The sequence below is a fragment of the Rhinolophus hipposideros genome (assembly GCF_964194185.1).
Source record: "Rhinolophus hipposideros genome assembly, chromosome: 11".
NCBI classification, from domain to species: Eukaryota; Metazoa; Chordata; class Mammalia; order Chiroptera; family Rhinolophidae; genus Rhinolophus; species Rhinolophus hipposideros.
Genome location: NC_138057.1, coordinates 49,919,397 through 49,940,567, shown reverse-complemented (window position 1 = coordinate 49,940,567; position 21,171 = coordinate 49,919,397). Strand labels below are relative to the sequence as shown.

Genomic DNA, 21,171 nt, shown 5'->3' with positions numbered 1-21,171 from the left:
ACCACTAAACTATTGTCTGTGTCTATGAGTTTTTGTTTCTCATTTGTTTGTCTTGTTCTTTTGTTGTTTTTGGTTTATATACCACATATCAGTGAAATCATACGGTTCTCTGCTTTTTCCGTCTGATGTATTTCGCTTAGCATTATACTCTCAAGATCCATCCATGTTGTCACAAATGTTCCTATATCATCTTTTCTTACCGCCGTTTAGTATTCCATTGTGTATCTATACCACAACTTCTTTATCCATTCATCTATCGAAGGACATTTTGGTTGTTTCCATGTCTTGGCCACCGTAAACAAAGCTGCAATGAACATTGGAGCACACATGTCTTTATGTATAAATGTTTTCAGATTTTTTGGGTAGATACCCAGGAGAGGGATTGCTGGGTCATATGGTAATTGTGTTCGTAATTTTTTGAGGAACCTCCATACTGCCTTCCAAAACGTCTGCACCAGTCTGCATTCCCACCAACAGTGTATGAGGGTTCCCCTTTCTCCACAGCCTCTCCAACACTTGTTACTATTTGTCTTGTTGATGATAGCCATTCTGACTGGGGTGAGGTGATATCTCATTGTGGTTTTTATTTGCATTTCTCTGATGATTAGTGATGTTGAGCATTTTTTCATATGTCTATTTACCATTTGTATGTCCTCTTTGGAGAAATGTCTCTTCAGGTCGTCTGCCCATTTTTCAATTGGGTTGTTTGTTTTTTTGTTGTTGAGTTTCATGAGTTCCTTGTATATTTTGGATATTAGCCCCTTATCAGAGGCACTGTTTGCAAAAATCTTCTGGCATTCAGTTGGTTGCCTTTTTATTTTGTCGATGGTTTCTTTTGCTGTGCAGAAGCTTTTAAGTTTCATATAGTCCCATTCATTTATTTTAGCTTTTACTTCCATTGCCTTTGGAGTCAAATTCATAGGTTTAAAGTCAATGCTCTTTGAACCCAAGGTCCATAAGTTTAGTACCTATGTTTTCTCCTATCAGTTTATTGTGTCAGGTCTTATGCTTTGATCCATTTTGAATTAATTTTGGTACATGGTGACAGATAGCAGTCCAGTTTCATGCTTTTGCACATGGCTATCCAATTCTGCCAGCACCATTTATTGAAGAGGCTGTCTTTTCTCCATTGTACGTTTTTTGTTTCGTTGTCAAAAATTATCTGTCCATATTTATGTGGTTTTATTTCTGGGTTCTCAATTCTATTCCATTGGTCTATATGTCTGTTTTTCTGCCAATACTATGCTGTTTTGACTATTGTAGCCCTGTAGTACAAGCTAAAGTCAGGGAGTGTGATACATTCAGTGTTGTTCTTTTTTCTTAAGATTGCTTTGGCTATTTGGGGTCTTTTGTGGTTCCAAACAAATCTGATCATTTTTTGTTCTATTTCTTTTAAAAAATCAATTGGGATTTTGATGGGGATTGCATTAAATCTGTGTATTGCTTTGGGTAATATGGCCATTTTAACTATGTTGATTCTTCCAATCCATGAGCACAGAATGTCTTTCCATTTCTTTTTGTCTTCTTCAATTTCTGTCAAAAATGTCTTATAGTTTTCAGCATATAGGTCTTTCATATTCTTGGTTAAGTTTATTCCTAGGTATTTTATTCTTTTTGCTGCAATTGCAAAAGGAATTGTTTTTTGTATTTCTTTTTCTGAGATTTCATTGTTAGTATATAGGAATGCAATGGACTTTTGTACGTTGGCAACTTTACTATATTTGTTGATTGTTTCTAATAGCATTTTGGTGGCGTCTTTAGGGTTTTTTATATATATCATCATGTCATCTGCAAAGAGTGACAATTTAACTTCCTCATTCCCAATTGGATGCCTTTTGTTTCTTTCTCTTGCCTGATTGCTCCGGCAAGGACTTCCAACACTATGTTGAAAAGCAGAGGTGATACAGGACAGCCCTGTTGTGTTCCTGAACGTAGAGCAAAGGGTTTCAGTTTTTCACCATTAATTATGAGATTAGCTGAGGGCTTGTCATATATGGCCTTTATTATGTTAAGGTATTTTCCTTCTATAGCTATTTTATTAAGTGTTTTAATCATAAATGGTTGTTGTATCTTGTCAAATGCTTTTTCTGCATCAATTGATATAATCATATGATTTTTGTCCTTTATTTTGTTTATGTGATGTATCACATTGATGGATTTGCGGATGTTGAACTATCCTTGTGCCTCGGGGATGAACCCACTTGGTCGTGATGAATAATCTTTTTAATGCATTGTTGTATTCTATTTGCTAGAATTTTGTTTAGGATTTTAGCATCTGTATTAATCAGAGATATAGGTCTGTAGTTCTCTTTTTTTGTGTTGTCCTTACCAGGTTTTGGTATCAGGGTAATGTTGGCCTCATAAAATGAGTTGGGGAGTATTGTCTGTTCTTCAATATTTTGGAAGAGTTTGAGCAGGATTGGTATTAGATCCTCTTTGAAGGTTTCGTAGAATTCACTAGTGAAGCCATCTGGTCCAGGATTTTTGCTTTTGGGAAGGTTTTGGATGACTGATTCAATTTCGTTACTGGGGATCGGTCTGTTTAGATTTTCCAGTTCTTCATGGTTCAGCCTAGGAAGGCTATGTGTTTCTAAGGACTTGTCCATTTCTTCTAGGTTATTGAATTTGGTGGCATATAGTTCTTCATAGTATGATTGGATGATCCTTTGTATTTCTGTGGTGTCCATGATAACTTCTTCTTTTTCATTTCTGATTTTGCTAATTAGTGTCTTCTCTCTTTTTATCTTAGTGTGCCTAGCCAAGGGTTTATCAATTTTGTTAATCTTTTCAAAGAACCAGCTCTTTGTCACATTAATTTTTTTCTATTGTCTTTTTGTTTTCTATTTTATTTAGTTCTGCTCTGATTTTTGTTATTTCCTTTCTTCTGCTGACCTTGGGCTTCATTGGATCTTCTTTTTCTAGTTCTTTTCTATGATGTTTCTCTCTGTTTCTTCTTTTATTACAGTACATATTTCTGTTCTGGATTTTTTTTGAGTGGTTACCCTTAAGTTTATGTAAAAGAAAGTTTGATATTTAGAGTATTCCATTTTCTTCAGCACGCTTACTTTCTCTATTCCCATATTCCGGTTCAGGCCTTTACTCTGCCCCTTTTTATGTTGCCACAAATTGTCCCTGTTGATGGTGGTCTAATAGCCTCCTTTAGTATTTCTTGTAGTGCAGGTCGTGTATTAGAAAATTCCCTCAGCTTCTGTATGTCTACAAAGGTGTTTATTCCTCCTTCATATCTAAAGGATATCTTTTCTGGATATATTATTCTTGGCTCATAATTTCTCTCTTTCAATAGTTTGAATATTTGGTTCCACTCCCTCCTGGCTTGTAGAGTTTCTGCTGAAAAATCTGATGATAATCTAATGGGCTTTCCTTTGTAGGTTACCGTCTTCTTTTCCCTGGCTGCCTTTAGGATTCTTTCTTTGTCGTTGATTTTAGACAGCTTCAATACAATGTGCCTTGGAGAAGGCCTGTTGGGATTGAGGTAATTAGGTGTTCTATTTGCTTCTTGGATTCGAGGATCCAGTTCTGTCCACAAGTTTGGGAAGTTCTCTTCGACAATTTGTTTGAATATATTCTCTGTTCCCTTATCTCTTTCTTCTCCTTCTGGTATGTCAATTATTCTTATATTGCTCTTTCTGATGGAGTCAGAAAGTTCTTGTAGAGTTCTTTCATTTCTTTTAAGTCTCAGGTCTCTTTCTTCTTCCATCTGTGTAATTTTCAGGTTTCTATCTTTGATGTCACTGATTCTTTCCTCCATCTGGTCAACTCTACTACCTAAGCTGGCTATTTCATTCTTAATTTCTTCTATTGAGTTCTTAATCTCCAGAAATTCTATTTGGTTCTTTTTTAAAATTTCAGTCTCTTTCGTAAAATGATCATGTTGTTCTTTGATTGTGTTTCTGAGTTCATTAAACTGCCTTTCTGTGTTTTCTTGCATCTCGTTGAGTTTTTTCAGAACTGCAATCTTGACTTCTCTGTCATTTGTCACATATTTCCATATCTTTAAGTTCCTTTTCTGGAGACTTTTCACTTTCTTTTTGAGCTGTCTTCTTTCCTTGATTATTCATGGCAATTACTGATTTATTATTTCTCTTCCTAGACATCTACCGAGGTGGCTTCTCCAACAGGTTGATAGGAAGAGGTCTTTCTTTTGTTTTCCAGTTCTTGTTGGCAGAATGTTTTATTTTCTCTCCGATTGCAGCCTTTTTTTCTCTCTCACACGGTAGTGCTATATTTTCTCTGCACTATTCCAGCTTCTCACACAATGGGGGGATTCTCTGGGAGACGGGCTTTTCCTCTGTTAACAGTTCGCCTGGGTCATAGGGTGCCACGTCCCTGTGGGGGTGCTGAGAGCTTTTCAAGTTCCAAAGATCTTTCTGAACCAGATTCAGAGCCTGTAGTTTTCAGCAGTTCTGTTTACTCCTGCAGGGATCCACCCAGATAGGTTGGGCCAGGGGCGGGGTGAGTTGCGAGAGGTGGCCCAGAGCAATGGCGGCGACCACCACCACAGCCGGTCCGCTTTCATAGCTCCCTCCCCTTTGCTGGAACTAGTTGGGCTCCGAATCTGTGTCTGCGGTCCACAGTTCTCAGAACAGCAAATGTTCTGTTCTTTTGATCCGACACTGCTACTGTTCTGCTTCTAGCACCGGGCAGGTGGGGGCCGGATGAGCTCTGGGAGGGTAAGGAGGGGGCGGCTAGTCTCAGTGCCTAAGGCTTCCGTTCTCTGCTGGGCAGTGAGGGCTTAAACCACAGTTTTCAGCCTTCTTCCCTCAGTCTTTTCTCCGAGGTCTCTGCCGTGCGCGTTGGGTTCAGCCGTGTTATATGCTGTCCCCTCAGCCCTGTGGGCCATAAGCGGAGCCCTAGCAGTCCGAGTTCTTCCCTCTCTCCGATGCAGAGAGCTCGGAGCACTGAGCTAGGTCTGCGTCCTGCGCCCGCGCGGCTCCGTCTCTGCACTTCTCCCTTCCTCCCCTCCCCCCCTGCGATTCGCCCACCGTTAGGTGAATTGAGTAGTGGGCCTCTTCATCTTGCCTGTCTGCTGTGCAGGGAGACCTTTGTGGAGTTATTGTTGTTTGATTAATTGTAAATTCCAGGGGAACTTTACCGAGGCTCACCTCACGCCGCCATTTTGATGACCTATAATTCTTCACTGCATATGTTGGATATTGTACACTGGTTGCATCTTGGGAAAGGAGAATTGAAGCCAAGTTTCTTATGGAGAGGTTGCATGGACACTAGGGTTTTGCAGGGCTTTGGTTAGGTTATCTATGATGTGTCAAGGTAGACAGAAGTATGGGCTACAGATTGTTTTGCAGTATCTCTTTGGAGTCAAAGGCTAACCCTTAGTACTGCAGGAGCCATACTTGAGTATTATCCATTCCGTCAGTAACATTTTTCTGGACACATGCATGAGCCAGGCACTTTATTGATGATTAGAGTTCAAAGATGAATACATGTCCATGGTCACAGTTTAAGGGAGAAAACAGACCCTCAAACAATTACTGTATACTATGCAGGGTCAGTGCTCTAGTCAGGGGCATGTAAAGACAGAAAGCAAAGAAATGAGATCAAGAAATTCTACCTGGGGAACCTGAGGTATGCCACATACATGGACGAACCTTGAAAACAGTATGCTAAGTGAAAGAACCCAGTCAGAAAGCCTACATGTTGTGTGATTCTACTTGTTTGCCAGGGCAGAGAATTTGCTGCATTCCTGCAGTTCCTCCATTGCTGTGATTTGTTACTGTCTCCATCCTTATTTGAGAAGGTTTAACAACCCTTTTCAGGTTTTTCTTCCAATAATTAGTGGTGCTGCAGTTTTATGAGTGACTCTTGCTTCTGTTTGTAGATGAGCTGCAGTATATTCAGGCTGAGAAAAACAACAAGGGCGCAATGGAGGCTGCCTCACTTTTTCTCAAGTTCCTGTTGGAGCTCCAGGAGGAAGGCTGGTTCCGTGGCTTTTTGGACGCTCTTGGCCATGCAGGTTAGTTCTTTCTTACTCACAAATCAGTGTATTATCTGACCATTTCAGAACTGGAAAAGTAAAATGCAGCTAATTTTGAGGTATCCCCATATAGTTCATGTCTTTTAATATGAGACAATGTAAAGACTAGGTTCAGGCAGATATATAATTGCCTACCTGAAATATACAAAGGAAACTACAGAGAGCATTGTAACTAATGGGATAGTTTAGTAAGTTTTTTTGGAAATAAGATCAGTATGCAAAAGTTAGTTGCATTTCCACCCACTGGAAGCAAATAGAGAATCGAATTTAAAATGAAATATCATTTACAATAGTAACAAAAGTTACAGTGTATTTTGGAGTAAAGCTAGCAAAAGATGTGTAAATTCGAAAACGGAGAACATGATAAAATGTTATTGAAAGATATTAAAGAAGTCTTAACCAACTAGAGATATATACCTATGCACATGGAAAGGAAAACTTGATATCATGAAAATGTCAGCTCTCCCAACCATTGATATATATATTCAATTCTAATAAAAATCCTACATGCTTTCTCATGAGTTTGACAAGCTGATTCTAAAATATGTCAACGAAAAACATCTAGCCTAAGAGAAAGCTTATTTTTGAGCCAAACTGATGACAATAGCCAGGCAGCAGAATCTCAACGGATTGAGAAAATGCTCTGGAAAATGGCAATTTTGCAACTTATTTTATACATTAGAATCAAAGGAGGAAGGTTACATGAAATCCATTGGTTGTAGATTAAGGGGGTGGGAGAAAGCGAAGCCGGGAAATCTCTGGGATTGGATAAAAAGCAAAATGGAGCAACACACACTTCTTTTACGTTGGTGGGTACAGGATAGTTAACAGCATTTTACAGCACACTGGGATGATATTTGGGGAACAAGATAACAATGAGGGATTTTGTAGTTTTCTGCTCTGTAGTGTGGTGAGTTGTGCCCTCTGGGGTGTCCAGAAAAGGGAATTACTCTGACATTCCAAGGGTATGTTATCTTAGATGCAAAAAGACAACAGATAGGCTTATTTAAGGTAAAGATTGACCTTTGTCAAGGCCAAGGATGTGACTTCCTGCCATGGCCCACCTTAGTTATGAATTTCTATGCTCACACCATCCTACGTGGTTATTTTCAGTCTCCCGAGCTTGTCAGGTTTAACATGTGGCCCCTTTTCTGTCCACAAATGTATATGGAAGAATTGTGACCCAAGAATAGTTAAGACATCCCTAAAGAAGAAGAATTAAGTAGTCTAGGTCCCGCCTTCTAGATACCAGGATTAATTGTAACGCCATAGGCGTTGACCCAGTGTAACTCTGCTCCTGATGTCGACCAGCTGACCACTGAAATAGGATAGAGAGCCTTCAGTTAGGCTCATATATTTATGGAAACCTGCTGTATTAGAGATCACTGGGAAAGGAGGATCATCAGGAAAGGAGGGGCTTTTTTATAAATTATAATGGGCCATTATAAACAGGATAACCTAAAGGGGGTAATGTTTAAAACCAAATAAACCCTAACTTTCATATTCATTTTGATACAAATAAATTTATATTCTTTACCTCATTCCAGTCACATAAATACAAAATGAATTCAGAAGAATTAAAGACTTAATTCTAAGAGGCAAATTTTTAACAATTTTAGAAAAGAATGTAAAATAATATTTTTATTGCCTGGGGGTATGGCAGGATTTATGAAACAAGACATTTAAGCATTAACCATAAAAGAAAGATTGATAAATTTGAAGACATCAAAATTAAGAACATCTGTTTATCAAAACACATTAAAATGAAAGTGAAAAAACAAGTCACAAACTAAGAGAGGATATTTGCAAAATACATAATCACCAAAGAATTGGTATATAGAACATATTAAAAAGGCTTTAAAATCAATTAGAAAAAAAGAAAACATCTATAGGGCATAAAATGTGAATTGACATTTCGAATAGGAAGCATGAAAGGTTAATAATATATGAAGATTCTCAGCCCAATTAGCAATTAGGGAATTGTAAATTAGGAACACAATGAGATAGCAAAACTTAAGAAGTCCAACAGTATTAAGACTTGAAGAGGACATTTAATAATGGGAAATCTTAAATATCACATACAAAATGTTACATACAGAGCATAACTTGATACAGCTATTTTGAAAAACAATTTGGCATCATCTTATGTAGTTCAACTCGGATATCTCCTTCTATCCAACAGCTTCACTCTTAAGTATGTGCCCTAGAAAAACTCTTACACATATATCCCAGAATACTCACATTAGAACGTTCATAGTATAATTGTTTGTAATAACAAAAGCAAGCAAGCAAACAAACAAAACTGGAAGCAACCCCAGTATCTTTGAAGAGGAGAATGGATAAATAAATTTTAAAATATTCATACAATAGTTCATTATACTGCAATGAAAATGTATGAATACAAAGCTACAGACGACAACACAGGTAAAACTTAGAAATGTAATACTAAACTTTTTTTTTTAAGTCAGAGAAATACGTTTAGTAGGATATAATTATAAAGTTCCAAACAAGCAAAATAAAACGTGTTGTTTAGAGAATCAAAGTATTTTTTTAGTTGATCTCATAAAGGCTCCCAATTCTTTTTTTTTCTTTTACAGGTTATTCTGGCCTTTATGAAGCCATTGAAAGTTGGGATTTCCAAAAAATTGAAAAGTTGGAGGAGTATAGATTGCTTCTAAGGCGTTTGCAGCCAGAATTTAAAACCAGTGTTGATCCAGATCATATCCTTCCTGATATGTGTGAATGTTTAATTAATCAAGAATGTGAAGAAATTAAACAGGTAATTTAATTAAAATAAAATATTGAATTTGGGAGAAATAATTTGAACATAGAAAATGTTTTCTGTTTTCTATACTGTTTTAGACCTAAGAAAGATCATTGAAAGCCACAAAAATCCTCAAATCTAAGGTATACTTACCTAGAATAGTACTTTTAATTGTGAACTGAGTAGTTACTGTGTGACAGGTTTTTTTTCAGGTTTGCCCTATTTTCAGTTAAAATTACTTTATTACTTTTGTGAATAATGTTTCATGCAAATTTAAACAGTTTAGCAAATAAACAGTTTAGCAAATAAAAAGAAAAAAGTCATAAACTCTAGTGGTTAAGTGTTCAGGCTCTGAACACATAAATTTTGTTAGAATACTACTCAACCACTTATTAGTGGTGTGACCTTCGGCAAGTTACTTAGTTTCTCTAAGCCTCTGTTTCTTCATGTATAAAATGGAAATAATAATAGTACCTTATTACTATATCTTTACAAGGATTAAATGAGATAATATATGGAAAGTGTTTACATATGTCTGAACCATAACAATAAGTGCTTAATAAATTTTAGTTATTATGATTAATAATAGAAGTCATGTAAGTTCCACTACCCTGAAAAAAATTTGTTAATATTTGGTTATATACTTCCAAATATCTCTCTATGCCAGTATACCCATATTTTGAATGGTTGTCAAACGGATTATTTTCCTAATATTGCTGCTGATGATTGGCTATATGATCTCAGAGGAGGTGCGAACGCTTGGCTTGACATGGTGATATAACATGTAGAAGACAAGGACGAAGGAAAGGGTAAAGTAAAAGATCGTGTTGGATGGAGCAAAAATGGTCATGAATAAGACCTATTGAACTATACTATGCAATGATTTTAAATCTTTTAAATCAGATAGCACTTGAATTGATATTTCTTCGGTAAAAGCTCGTTAAAGGAAAACTTGAAATTATTCGTCAGTCAATCACAGTTGTCTTGCTTAGGTTTGTTCCAACAAGGGGTCAATGGCTGGTGCAGAGAAAATGGTTGAATGCCTTCTCAGATCAGACAAGGAGCACTGGCCCAAAACTTTGAAACTTGCTTTGGAGAAAGAAGAGAACAAGTTCAGTGAACTGTGGATTGTAGATAACGGTAGGATATTCAAGGAAGATCTTGCTCTGAAGAGTGGGAGGGTCTAAAAATATGCTCTGCCTTCCTCATACTTCTCTTTAGGGCTTCCTTCATTCCTGCCTGTTTTTGACTCACCATCAGAGGAACTTTTCCCCTCAGATGCCATGGCTAGAGACCAGCATGAAATTGAGTTCTGGAAGGCAAGTGGCTACTTGCCTACAGAAGTAGTTTGGTTGTATATAACCCCTACAAATGGACCACTGCAAACCATTCTCATCCAGAATTAGCCCGTCTGGTCCAAAGAATTGAGGGAAGGCAGAGTCTGAGCTTGCTGTCTGGGTTTAGATTATCAGACAAATAGCTTGAAAATTCTATAGTTGAAGGTTCAAACTCCAGGACTCATCCCCTTTGCAGAGTAGACTCATAATAGACATTGCTTGGTTCTCTTTCTGGAAGCCGTCTGGAACTGAACCATAACACGACTGAAAAAAAGAATCTATTGTGATTAAGTATCTGAGCTATCATTTGGCTTCCTGAAGCTAACACCTTCTAAGAGCATTTTTTTATAGGCTGAGTTTGGCAAACCCTCTGAGGGTCTGGTCTTTGCTTTGCCCGGGCTTCTTTAGATCCCAAGTTGTCTGTATAAATACACATCTGATTTCTTGGGTCAGGTCAGGATTGGAAGACATGAATATCTGCTAAATTTTGCCTCTCTTCTTTAGCGTGCATGTGAATCACCTGGGGATTTTGTTCAAATGCAGTATCTGATTCAATAGGGGCTCAAGAGTCTGCATTTCTAACAAGCTCCCAAAATTGCTGGTTTATGTTCCACACTTTGAATGATAAAGTCTGAAATGACATTGGAGTTCAAACTCTAAATTAAGATATCAAACTCACAAAGATTATTTTAATTGTTTTAAAAGGTGAAGAGGGTGGTTGTGGGAAATCTTAATGGAAGTTTAAAATTTTAGTATTATGCAGGGCTTTCACCATCAAGACTGTAATCAGACTATATAAGTATTCTAAGATGTTTTGGTCTCATAAAGGTTCCAAAGATGTTGAAACGAAAGATCTTGAAGATGAGGAAATGAATACTTCTGACATACAGATCGTCTACAAGGAAGAACCAGAATGCCAGAATCTTAGTCAGAATTCATGTCCACCTTCAGGTACCCAGCATTATTTGTTCTTTTACATAACGATGGCTCTTCAAGTATTTTGTGTAGGGACACATCTTTTCAATGTCAAAAGTCACAGCCTTCTGAAATGGTTTTTAAGGAAAAGTAAGAAAGAAAACTGAATTAACATTACAATAGATACTTTTTTCTATTATTAGGAATGTCATTCTCTTCCTGTCATTCTCTCATCACTATTGTCAGGTGTTTCTCCCTCTTTTATATATTTTTTTCTCTTCCTTTATCATTAAGAAAGTATGTGCATGTCTACATTCAAAATGCAACTAGAGTCCTCCCAGAAACGCAAAATCAGCCTAGCTTTCTAAAGTAGTACTACTACTTGTGAGTCACTTGCTCAACTTCCGTTTTCAGAGCCCAGAGCTGCAAAGTAAGTTGATGAAGTTTGTGCACTACACATGTGTGCCCAGCTGAGAGGTTGAGAGGAGGCTGATCCAGCCTGTGCTGTTTGCCAAACAGTGAATTAAGGGGCTGTGTCCTCCAAGAGGGGTGCTTTTTCTAATTCATACAGAGGCACTGTGTAAGTTAGGTGTGGCCATATAAGGCCCACTTTATGTTTCTAAAAGCATAGTTTTATGAGGAGACCAGAAAGTTGTATAATAAGCCACAGTAAAAAGTTACTTACAAAAGGGCATCAAGGAAGAATTTATTATTAATCGTGAGTAGTGTTAGAAGGAAGATGTGATTTGGAGATAAAAACCACAAGAAGAAAATTTACAGATTACTTCTGCAACTGAATGATATGTCTTTTGTCATTCTAGAATAAAAATCAATGAATGTAAGTTTCTTTAATCTTTTCTGACATATGAAAGTCCTTAGTGAAATCTCTTAACCTTTTAGAAAGTTTCCTTTTCTTTAAAATGCATAGGTTGGACTCAGTAGATGATTTCCAAGGTCTTTTGTAGCTTTTAACGTTTTATATACTTATCTATTATTGACATAAAGCCTCTGCTTATTTTTTAGAACTTCTGGTTCTGTTGAAAGAAAATACCATGTGAGAGCCATCAGAATTACAAAGCATGGTTGCTCTTCAATAAGATTTTCTTGGGAATTCAATGTCTACATTTTAGTGCTTTTCAAAGATCTTGCAGGGGTTTGTTGCAGTTTTGTTCCATGTAGCATTTCCTTTAACTGGTGGCCATCTGTCTTGCCCTGAATTAAGCCATTTGGGGTTTTTTGGTTGTTGTTTGTTTTTCCTCTTTCCCTTTTTGTCACTAGTTCTGTACTTCAAATCAGTGGAGAAGCTGACATGGTTAACAAGAGACAGGATTGTAAACTTGCTTACATGAGGCCGGCCCTTCTTGCTGAAGTCAGAATTCCTGTCTATTTAACAATAGATAGCTATTGTCTTGATTCCTCAGAACAGTCACTATTTGGTAATTTTGTTCCTTTTGTGTTTCAGAAGTGTCTCATATTCACAGTCCGATAAAGCCAAGGAATTACCAACTAGAGCTCACTTTGCCTGCTAAGCAAGGAAGAAACACAATAATATGTGCTCCTACTGGTAAGATGATTGCCGTTACTTATATTTGCGTTATATATGCATGGACTTCCTTTTTTGTTCTTTTATTGAATACTGGGATGAAATGGGCAAGTTCCACTTTTTTCTTGTTCCATTTGTCTTTTGAGAAAACCGTCCTATTGATATATAATCTCAAGATATTTTAAGGAACACAATGGGAAAGAAAAATGCCGTCTTTTAGCTTCCTTCAGGCCCTGACTGTTTGAGTATGTATTACCTAGGAAGTCGCTTGATATTTTTCAGTCATGGTGTAAATCCTGCCATTGTTAACCCATCCACATTACCAATTTACTAGTCCACACAGTGTTGTTTTTTTTTAAACAGGACTTTATTGGGGAACAGTGTGTACTTCCAGGACTTTTTCCCAAGTCAAGTTGTTGTCCTTTCAGTCTTAGTTGTAGAGGGTGCCATTCAGCTTCAAGTTGTTGTCCTTTCAGTCTTAGTTGTGGAGGACGCAGCTCAGCTCCAGGTCCAGTTGCCATTGTTAGTTGCAGGGGGCGCAGACCACCATCCCTTGCGGGGCTTGAGGAATCGAACCCGGCAACCTTGTGGTTGAGAGGACTCGCTCCAACCACCTGAGCCATCCGGGAGCTCAGCGGCAGCTCAGCTCAAGGTGCCGTGTTCAATCTTAGTTGCAGGGGGAGCAGCCCACCATCCCTTGCAGGACTCGAGGAATTGAACTGGCAGCCTTGTGGCTGAGAGCCCACTGGCCCATGTGGGAATCGAACCGGCAGCCTTCGGAGTTAGGAGCATAGAGCTCTAACTGCCTGAGCCGCTGGGCCGGCCCCACACAGTGGTTTTAGGAGAGCCACAAATAATTACCTTTTTACAGAAATATTTCAGTACGATATTAGTTACATGTTTTCTTTTGCTTTGTATGTTAAAAGGTTGTGGGAAAACCTTTGTTTCACTTCTTATATGTGAACATCATCTTCAAAAATTTCCACAAGGACAAAAGGGGAAGGTTGTGTTTTTTGCTATTCAACTTCCAGTGTATGAACAGCAGAAATCTGTGTTCTCGAACTATTTTGAGAGACGTGGGTAGGTATCACAGTTGATCGAACTTCTTTTTCTCTAGCTTCATATAACTGGTGCACTTTCTGCTTTGTTTTGTTTTTGAAAAACCATAATGCAAAAAAATGTATAATAGATTCAGCTTTTATGAAATCTAAATGTAATTCCTTCATGAATTCAAGCCTTTTTGGTCAGATATACCTGAAATCCTAAGCTCCTTTGGTTAGTTAACTCTTGCAGAGTGAGTAAATGACTTGAGATAAACTTTACATTTAAGTAGCACATTTAACTTTTTAATGATTTTACAATTTATTTAATATTACTCTTTAAGTACTATTTTCTTTCTTAGTGGCTTGAAAGAATATATACTACTAGCAATTTTAACTGGGTTGCATTTGTTAATCTATGTGTAAGGCTCTGTGCCACCTAAGCACCGGTCTCTCCTTTTGGACTTAGGGAGAACTCAATCGATTGATATTCTGATTTAGTGTTTTATATTTTGTTGTTCCTCATCCACACCGTGGTTGGTAATAGGCAGTTTTTGTCATTTTCCAGGTACAAAGTTTCAGGCATTTCTGGAGCCACGTCTGAGAAGGTCTCAGTGGAGCAGATTGTTGAGAACAATGACATCATCATCTTAACTCCACAGATTCTTGTGAACAGCCTTAAAAATGGGACTGTTCCGTCACTCTCTGTCTTTACTTTGATGATATTTGATGAATGCCACAACACCAGTAAACACCATCCTTACAATATGATCATGTTTAGTTATCTAGATCAGAAACTCGGAGGGTCTTCAGACCCACTGCCTCAGGTATCTACAAAGTCAAATGGATTTCTTAAAAGAGCCACGACCTTCCTAAACCTATTGACTTACTCTTATGGCCCCAGGACGGATGTCCTTCTCAGGTCCTAAGTCCATGTTATATAACTCATTAATTAATTTTGATCGATTCATTTATCTGCTTAACAAGTCTATATCAGGTGCCTCCATGTGTTGTGCACTGTGCAAGGCAGTGGGGATACCAATGTAAAAAGACATCGTCCTTGCCCTCGAACAGCTTTCGTTCTGCAGGAAGCCAGATATGTAAGAATTATGTCATAATTGATCACGATGGCACACTGTGGAGATGAGTACAAGGCGCAATCAGAACGGAAGTAAGAGTTCCTAGGTGTGCTGTGAAAGTAAGGCAAGACCTAACAGAAGTAAGGGAGGGCAGAAACTAACAAAAGTGTACAAGGTAGACAGCTGCGTGGTTTTCAGTGAAGGCTCCTGTGTGTTCAGAGGACATCCTGTGTGTTCAGAAGGCTCCTGTGTGTTCAGAGTATGAAAGAATATGGTGTGCTCAGGAATCTTAACGCTCTTCAGTATCCCTTAATGCAGAGTGTGAAGCAGTGAATGGCAGTAGGTGAGGCAGGATGGGAGAGAGGGAATGATCGATAGAACAAGATGCCAGGAGAGACTGGAGGGTATGAGATAAGTAGGTAAGTAAATGGATTAGTACAGGAGAGCAAACGGAACCCCATTTTTGGTGTCGTTAGAGAGGAGAGGGTGAGAAGAGTCAAGACAGAGTTCTTAGATGGGAGCAGAAAGGGTAGGGAATCCCTGGCATATAACCTCTCTTTTCTCTTGAAAGTAGGAGATGTAGACAGATCATTTGCTGAGAATAATCAATATGGAAATGGCGGAGGCAGCTCAGGGTGCATGGAGAGGATTTGAAATAGAGAACAAAGAGGAATACACAGAAGTATTGACTCGTCATACTGGGGTCCAAATAAGGTTGGAAATGATGAACTTATAACAACCCACATTTGCGTGAAGTTCTCTACCCCTAATAATTACCTGTGTAGGAAACACAGGTTAGAAGAAATTCAGTGTGGTGCCCATAGACAAAATTCAGTGGCAATCACATTTCTTATAGCCTTTTCTTCTAGAAAAAAATAATTGGTAGTTAACTAGATTCCTTGCTAATGAGTATATTTATTGAGTGGCTATTAGAGGAAGCAATAAATATTTATTAGGTGACCATTAAGCTAAATTCATTACAAATGATATCTGACTAAATTTAAATCGCTATTGTAACCCAGCGTGAAAGAGCGCTGAAGATGCTTGTCCCAGGACACACAAGCGGTGTGACGTGGCTGAGAGCAGAATGGACGTGTGTCTTATTTCAGTCTTTTTCCTCTTCAGTATGTTGTTCTACACATCATGAGGGCCACAAGGATGAAGAAGAGAGACGTCCTCCCTTGGAAGGGTTTCCTCTCTTCGTTTCTATGCTGATTAGTGTTCAGCTGATGAGTTGTGACTCCTGAATTTACTCAGGTCTTTGCCTAATGGGGACCTTTCCATTTGTAGTGCCATAGAGAATTTCAGGGAAAAAGAAAAAATGTTCTTGCTCTTTATCTGAAGTTAGGAAACCCTCTTCTAGCAGGAGAGAGTCACATGAGGGGTTGTGGAAATGTCATGCTCTTTCCCAGACATCTAACAATTGGAATGCTCTTCACAGATCATTGGGCTGACTGCCTCGGTCGGTGTTGGGGATGCCAAAAGCACAACTGAAGCCATGGAGTATATCTGCAAACTGTGTGCGTCTCTTGATATATCAGTGATAGCAACAGTCAAAGACAACGTGGAGGAACTGGAGGAAATTGTTTATAAGCCCCAGAAGTGTAAGTGGGATCCAGTAACAAGCCCTTTGGGACTTTGCGACCCTCTGCTATCCCTAGTTCAGAGCCATTTGGTTGAACACTGAATTTTTACCTGTTTAGTAGAAAATGTTTAATCCCAAACTTGGGAAATAATTACGTTTTTGGCATCTCTCTTCAACTGAGTTCTCTCCCCACGCAGTGGATGAAGCCCAGGAATGGCCTGTAGAAAGCAAACATTCTTACTCTTCAGTTCATAAAACTCTTATAACGATACTAATAATGAGAGAGAGGTGATGAGACAATCTAAGCATGTAAATGGCCAAGAGCCGCCTCAGTCCTTCCCTGTGCCCCATCCCTGAAGAGAAAACTGTGTGGTCATTCATTATTTCAATATATGTCTAATAATGTGGGTTGAAATGAAATTATCTGAATTCATCGTATCTTTCCTCAAAAGATCAGAATATGATTTTTGAAATAAGATTGACTAGCAAATATTTATTGGATACCAATGCTATACTAACCCAGCAAGTGTGAGAGGGAAGAGGAGACAGATATGACTTCATCCATGCTCTCTGGATAGCACATGACTATATGAGTATTAAGCAGAACACACACAGGGCATAGTAAGGGAGGGGGCAGTTAAGTAAGTTTCTTTCTGGGAACTGCCTATAAGGGGTTTAGAGATGGTACCCAATCTAAACGTTTTAGTACCAACTGGTCCCCCCTGTCCTCTAAGCTTCATCTCCTCCCACCTCCCATAAACCCAACCATGTTGCATTCCTATGGGCTCCTCACATGTGTCATGTGCTTTTTCTCTCTAAGCTTTTTTTTCATGAACAATTGCGTTTTCTTCCTCTTTTCTTCTTTCCCTGCTTATCCCACAACACTGCCTCCCCTGGGAGAATTCGAGATTCCTTTCCCAGTCCTCCATGACTCCTTGCACATATTTATGTTAGAGCAATCTACTGTGGTGATTTGGCTACGTATCTTTCTCTCCCCTAAGAGCACAGACCTCTTTGGAGCATGGAGTGTGTTTTTTACAACTGTCTATCACCAGAATGTGGTACATAGTAGGCATTTAATATGTTTCTGCTGAAACCATGCAATAATTAATGTTTGGAACAGTATGAACAGTCCTGAGGGCTGAGTGGGAAAGGATCAAAGAACAGAGACAGGGTTAAAAAGTGTGGCATTTGCACAGGTAAGATGGATACCAGCCTCATCCGAGCAGAGGCTCTATGCTGAGGAACAGGGAGAGAAGTTGGGTTAGACCCAGAGCGTGAAAGACAGAGATGTGCGCTGATCAGTGCATTAAGCACGAGGGAGCTGTTACGAGGTTTCTGAGCATTTGTTTTATCGTCCAGACTATCTACCTGCCTGTGAGCTCAGGGCCGCAGGTTGTACAGAGGAAGTAACAAAGGCAGGGAGAGGTTTGGAAATGCCCAACTTGAACTCATGTGTTCTTCCTGAAAAATACTGACTTTCCTTTGATGGCTCTAGTTTTCAGGAAAGTGGAATTACGGACTAACGACAGATTTAAATATATTATCTCTCAGTTAATGAGGGAGACAGAGAGTCTGGCAAAGAGTGTCTTTGGCGAACTGGGTACCATAACTCTCGGTAAGATAAATCTCATTTTGTATCCTCTCCTTTTGGGAATATCCATAAATTGTTCACTAGCGTCTGTTTGCATTCTCCTTAGTTCAGACAATGTCAAAACATATCCAGAGGTTGACATTCTTGACTATAGATAATTCAGGTTATTCAGGGACCTTCTAAGTCCGCCTTCATTTTCTCTTGCCTTTTTTTTCTATTTAAATCCACAGTAAATCTATCGGGACACACACACCTAAAATTTATTATATTTAAATCAGTTCATTCCTTTTTTGACCTTCCAGATTAGTTTTCCGTCCTGACTTCCATATTATATGAATGAAACCACCATTCCCCCTGATGTTAGCCTGAAACCCTGAATCAAAGAAAGATCTTTGATTCTTTCTTCTTTTGAGACTTTCTCATGAAATCACCAAGTGTTGTTCTCCTTTTTACTCATTCATTCACCAGATATTTATTGTGCCAGGTACTGTGCAAGGTGATGGAAATAATAAAATTAAAGACATAGTTTCCACCCTCGTGGAACTCACAGTCAAATCATGAGACAGAGACGTGAGTCGTTTCCATGGGGCAGGGCAGAATTACACCCTGGGTGCCTTAGGAGCACATGGGACCTGTGGCCTGGCCTGGACTGCAGGGAAGGCTTCCTGCGGAAGCCAGAGACAGATCTTGAAGTCAGCCAGGTTCAGAAAGAAAACAGCCAAGTGAGGTTGAAAAGGCAGTAGGCATAGAGGGAAGAGAGAGCACACTGAGTTTTAGGAACTGCAAGCATTTCCTGACAATTCTAACATGTGAGCGGTAGAAAGGGGTGAGATTAAAGGGAGAGGCAGGGGGCAAACAGGGAAGGGTCTGGTAGGCCAAGCTGAGTTTAAGTTTTATTATAAAAGCAATGGGAAGCAACTGAAAATTTTAAACTGATTAGTGATGTGATGAGAATACCAGTGAAGGAAGAGGGCCAAACAGAGGCCGTGGAGATGGGTTGGTGAAGGGAGGAGGCTTGTGCAAAGAGCTGCAAATAGGAAGTGTTTAGATTTAATGGCTAACTGTATTTGGGTAGGAATGAGAGAGGGGAGTGGAAGACTTCTCCTAGGCTTCTGGCTTGGGCACCTGTATGTATGCCAGTGGGTGGTACTGCGTTCTAGGACTAGGAGCAGCTTTGGCAGGTACAAGGTGAATTTAGAGTTTTAGAAATGTTGACGTTTTGATATCTGCAAGATACCTCATGTTGTGTCGCCTTCTTTTACTTATTTTGCTTTTCTTTTTCCTTTTCTTTCATAGCTAGATTTAGGATTTATTCTAACAGTCTTCTAGCTGGTTTGCCCACCTCCACTCTTTTCTATCCAACCCCCCTCCCCCCTTACCTGGTTAGTCTTCCTGAAATACCAGTTATATCATGTTAATATCCTGCTTGAATTCCTTTGCCTTCCAGGCAAAGCTCTCTAAGTCTCTAACTTGGCAGTTTGAACCATGCCTGCACAATCGTTCCATTTGTCTTTCCAGTTTTATCTTCCCTTCTTCCCTACTTTATTTAATTCTTTGATTTAGCAGTTCTTTAAACATGTTCATTCACTTGTTCATTCATTCAGTGCTAGTGTGCGAGATGATGGGAATACAGCATGGCCCCCGGGCCACAGCCCCTTCCCTCATGGCCTTTCCAGTATAACAGTAAAGCCAAAATTAGTAAGTAATAAAAATGCAACAGGGGATAAGGGTTGGTGCCTGGTGGTGGTAAGGTGTGTTTCAGGCAGAGGGAACAGAATGTGCAAAGGCCAGAAGAGTAGAGAGAGTATGGAGACTTCCATTAGTCCTGTAAAATTTCAGAAGGGAAGCGTCTAGAGATGAAGATCAGAAGCAGGTGGAGGCTAGATCACAGAGGTCCCTGGGGGCCAGGATGGGAGTTTGGCCCAAGGAATCCATAAAGGCTCTTAAGCGGTGGGGTAATGTACTTTCTCATCTTCAATTTGGAAACTCCCCCTAGCTGCTGAATAGGGAATGGATTGGAGGGAGTAGGGCAAGAGGTAGGGAGACCAATTAGGAGGCCATCATGTTATCCAGGAACATTATGACATGGTCTGAATTAGGGAGGTGGCAGAAGGGTGGAGAGACATGAATTTCTACCTTTTTATTCCTTCCACCTTTAATACCCTACTTCCACCTTTTCACCAGTCCAAATCCTGTTAACTGCTCATTTCTGGATTCCTTAACTTCTTTTCACATCTTCCCAAGTCAATGAATACTTGTTGATTCATTTAGCTTACTTCTGGCCACCTCATTTGTAGTTGGGGCTGGGAAAGAAGCATGTCAGTGCCTCTGGTCTGGGCAGTGTCCTTTGTTCCTCTTGTTTAAAAAGAGAGCATTTTAACCCAGAAGTACAGCTCTGGGCTCTTCCAGAGGAGCCCTGGAAAACTGATCCTAGAGTAACCCACAGACTGAGCTGCTTGAAACAGGGCTGTGTCTTCCTCATTTTTTTATCCCCAGCACCATGCACAGAGCCCAGACTACTGAAAACAGACTATTTCAGGAAGACTACTCTGTGTACAGAGAGTTAAGAAAAAAAGTAGAGGGTGAAAGCATGTTTAGAACCTTAAATGACTGACATATGGCACAATGAAAATCTTTTTCTTCCCCCCCCCAGAAGACTTATCTGAAATTCAAAACAGGAATTTTGGAACACAGAAATACGAACAATGGATTGTTACACTTCAGAAAAAGTGCATGGTGTTACAAATGGCAGACAAAGATGAGGAGAGCAGGATTTGTAAAGCACTGTTTTTGTACACTTCACATTTGCGGGTATGTTGCTTCTGTGGAAAGGCAAATTTTAGCTGCAGCAGCTACTGGGAACTGTGCTGTGGCAGCTGAGGGAACATCAACTTTTCATCCTGTCTACAACAGCTCACTTAGGAACTTTCCAGAAGGTTGTTAATGAAGCAAACTCCAAAAGTTATCCCATTCAGTCTCTTCTTTGTGCGTTTTCTGAAACTTAACACTAGAGGCAACAGGACAGAGGCAAAGGCGGAGGGTCTATGCTGTGCCCCAAGCATTCCCATGATTGACGTGATTAGAAAAAATTGGATGATGGTGAACATCCTTGTTAGACATGTGACTGCTGACAGCCATCTTTAAAATTCAGTACAGGGCTCTTGTTGCCCTGTCCTGAATCATATGTTTTACATTTGATAAAGCCCCATGTGCACAAGGAAGATAAAAATATTTTCAAATGCACTCAACAGTATGCATTTATAGAATTTTAATGAACTTATTTGAATGTTTGGTGTAAGTG

At 39.3% G+C, this 21,171-nt stretch overlaps 1 protein-coding gene across 3 annotated transcripts in view; it reads left to right on the top strand.

The window, feature by feature from the left end:
• Nucleotides 1–21,171, top strand: part of RIGI (RNA sensor RIG-I) — a 56,793-nt gene that overhangs the window by 18,522 nt on the left and 17,100 nt on the right. For all 3 annotated transcript variants that reach the window (XM_081065409.1, XM_081065408.1, XM_081065407.1), the window contains exons 2-11: nt 5,858–5,992; nt 8,611–8,792; nt 9,770–9,917; nt 10,943–11,065; nt 12,492–12,593; nt 13,499–13,652; nt 14,181–14,439; nt 16,133–16,295; nt 17,775–17,894; nt 20,524–20,681. In XM_081065409.1, coding sequence (XP_080921535.1) covers nt 5,902–5,992; nt 8,611–8,792; nt 9,770–9,917; nt 10,943–11,065; nt 12,492–12,593; nt 13,499–13,652; nt 14,181–14,439; nt 16,133–16,295; nt 17,775–17,894; nt 20,524–20,681 — 1,500 coding nt within the window. In that variant the 5' untranslated portion in view covers nt 5,858–5,901. The remainder of the gene's footprint in view (nt 1–5,857; nt 5,993–8,610; nt 8,793–9,769; nt 9,918–10,942; nt 11,066–12,491; nt 12,594–13,498; nt 13,653–14,180; nt 14,440–16,132; nt 16,296–17,774; nt 17,895–20,523; nt 20,682–21,171) is intronic.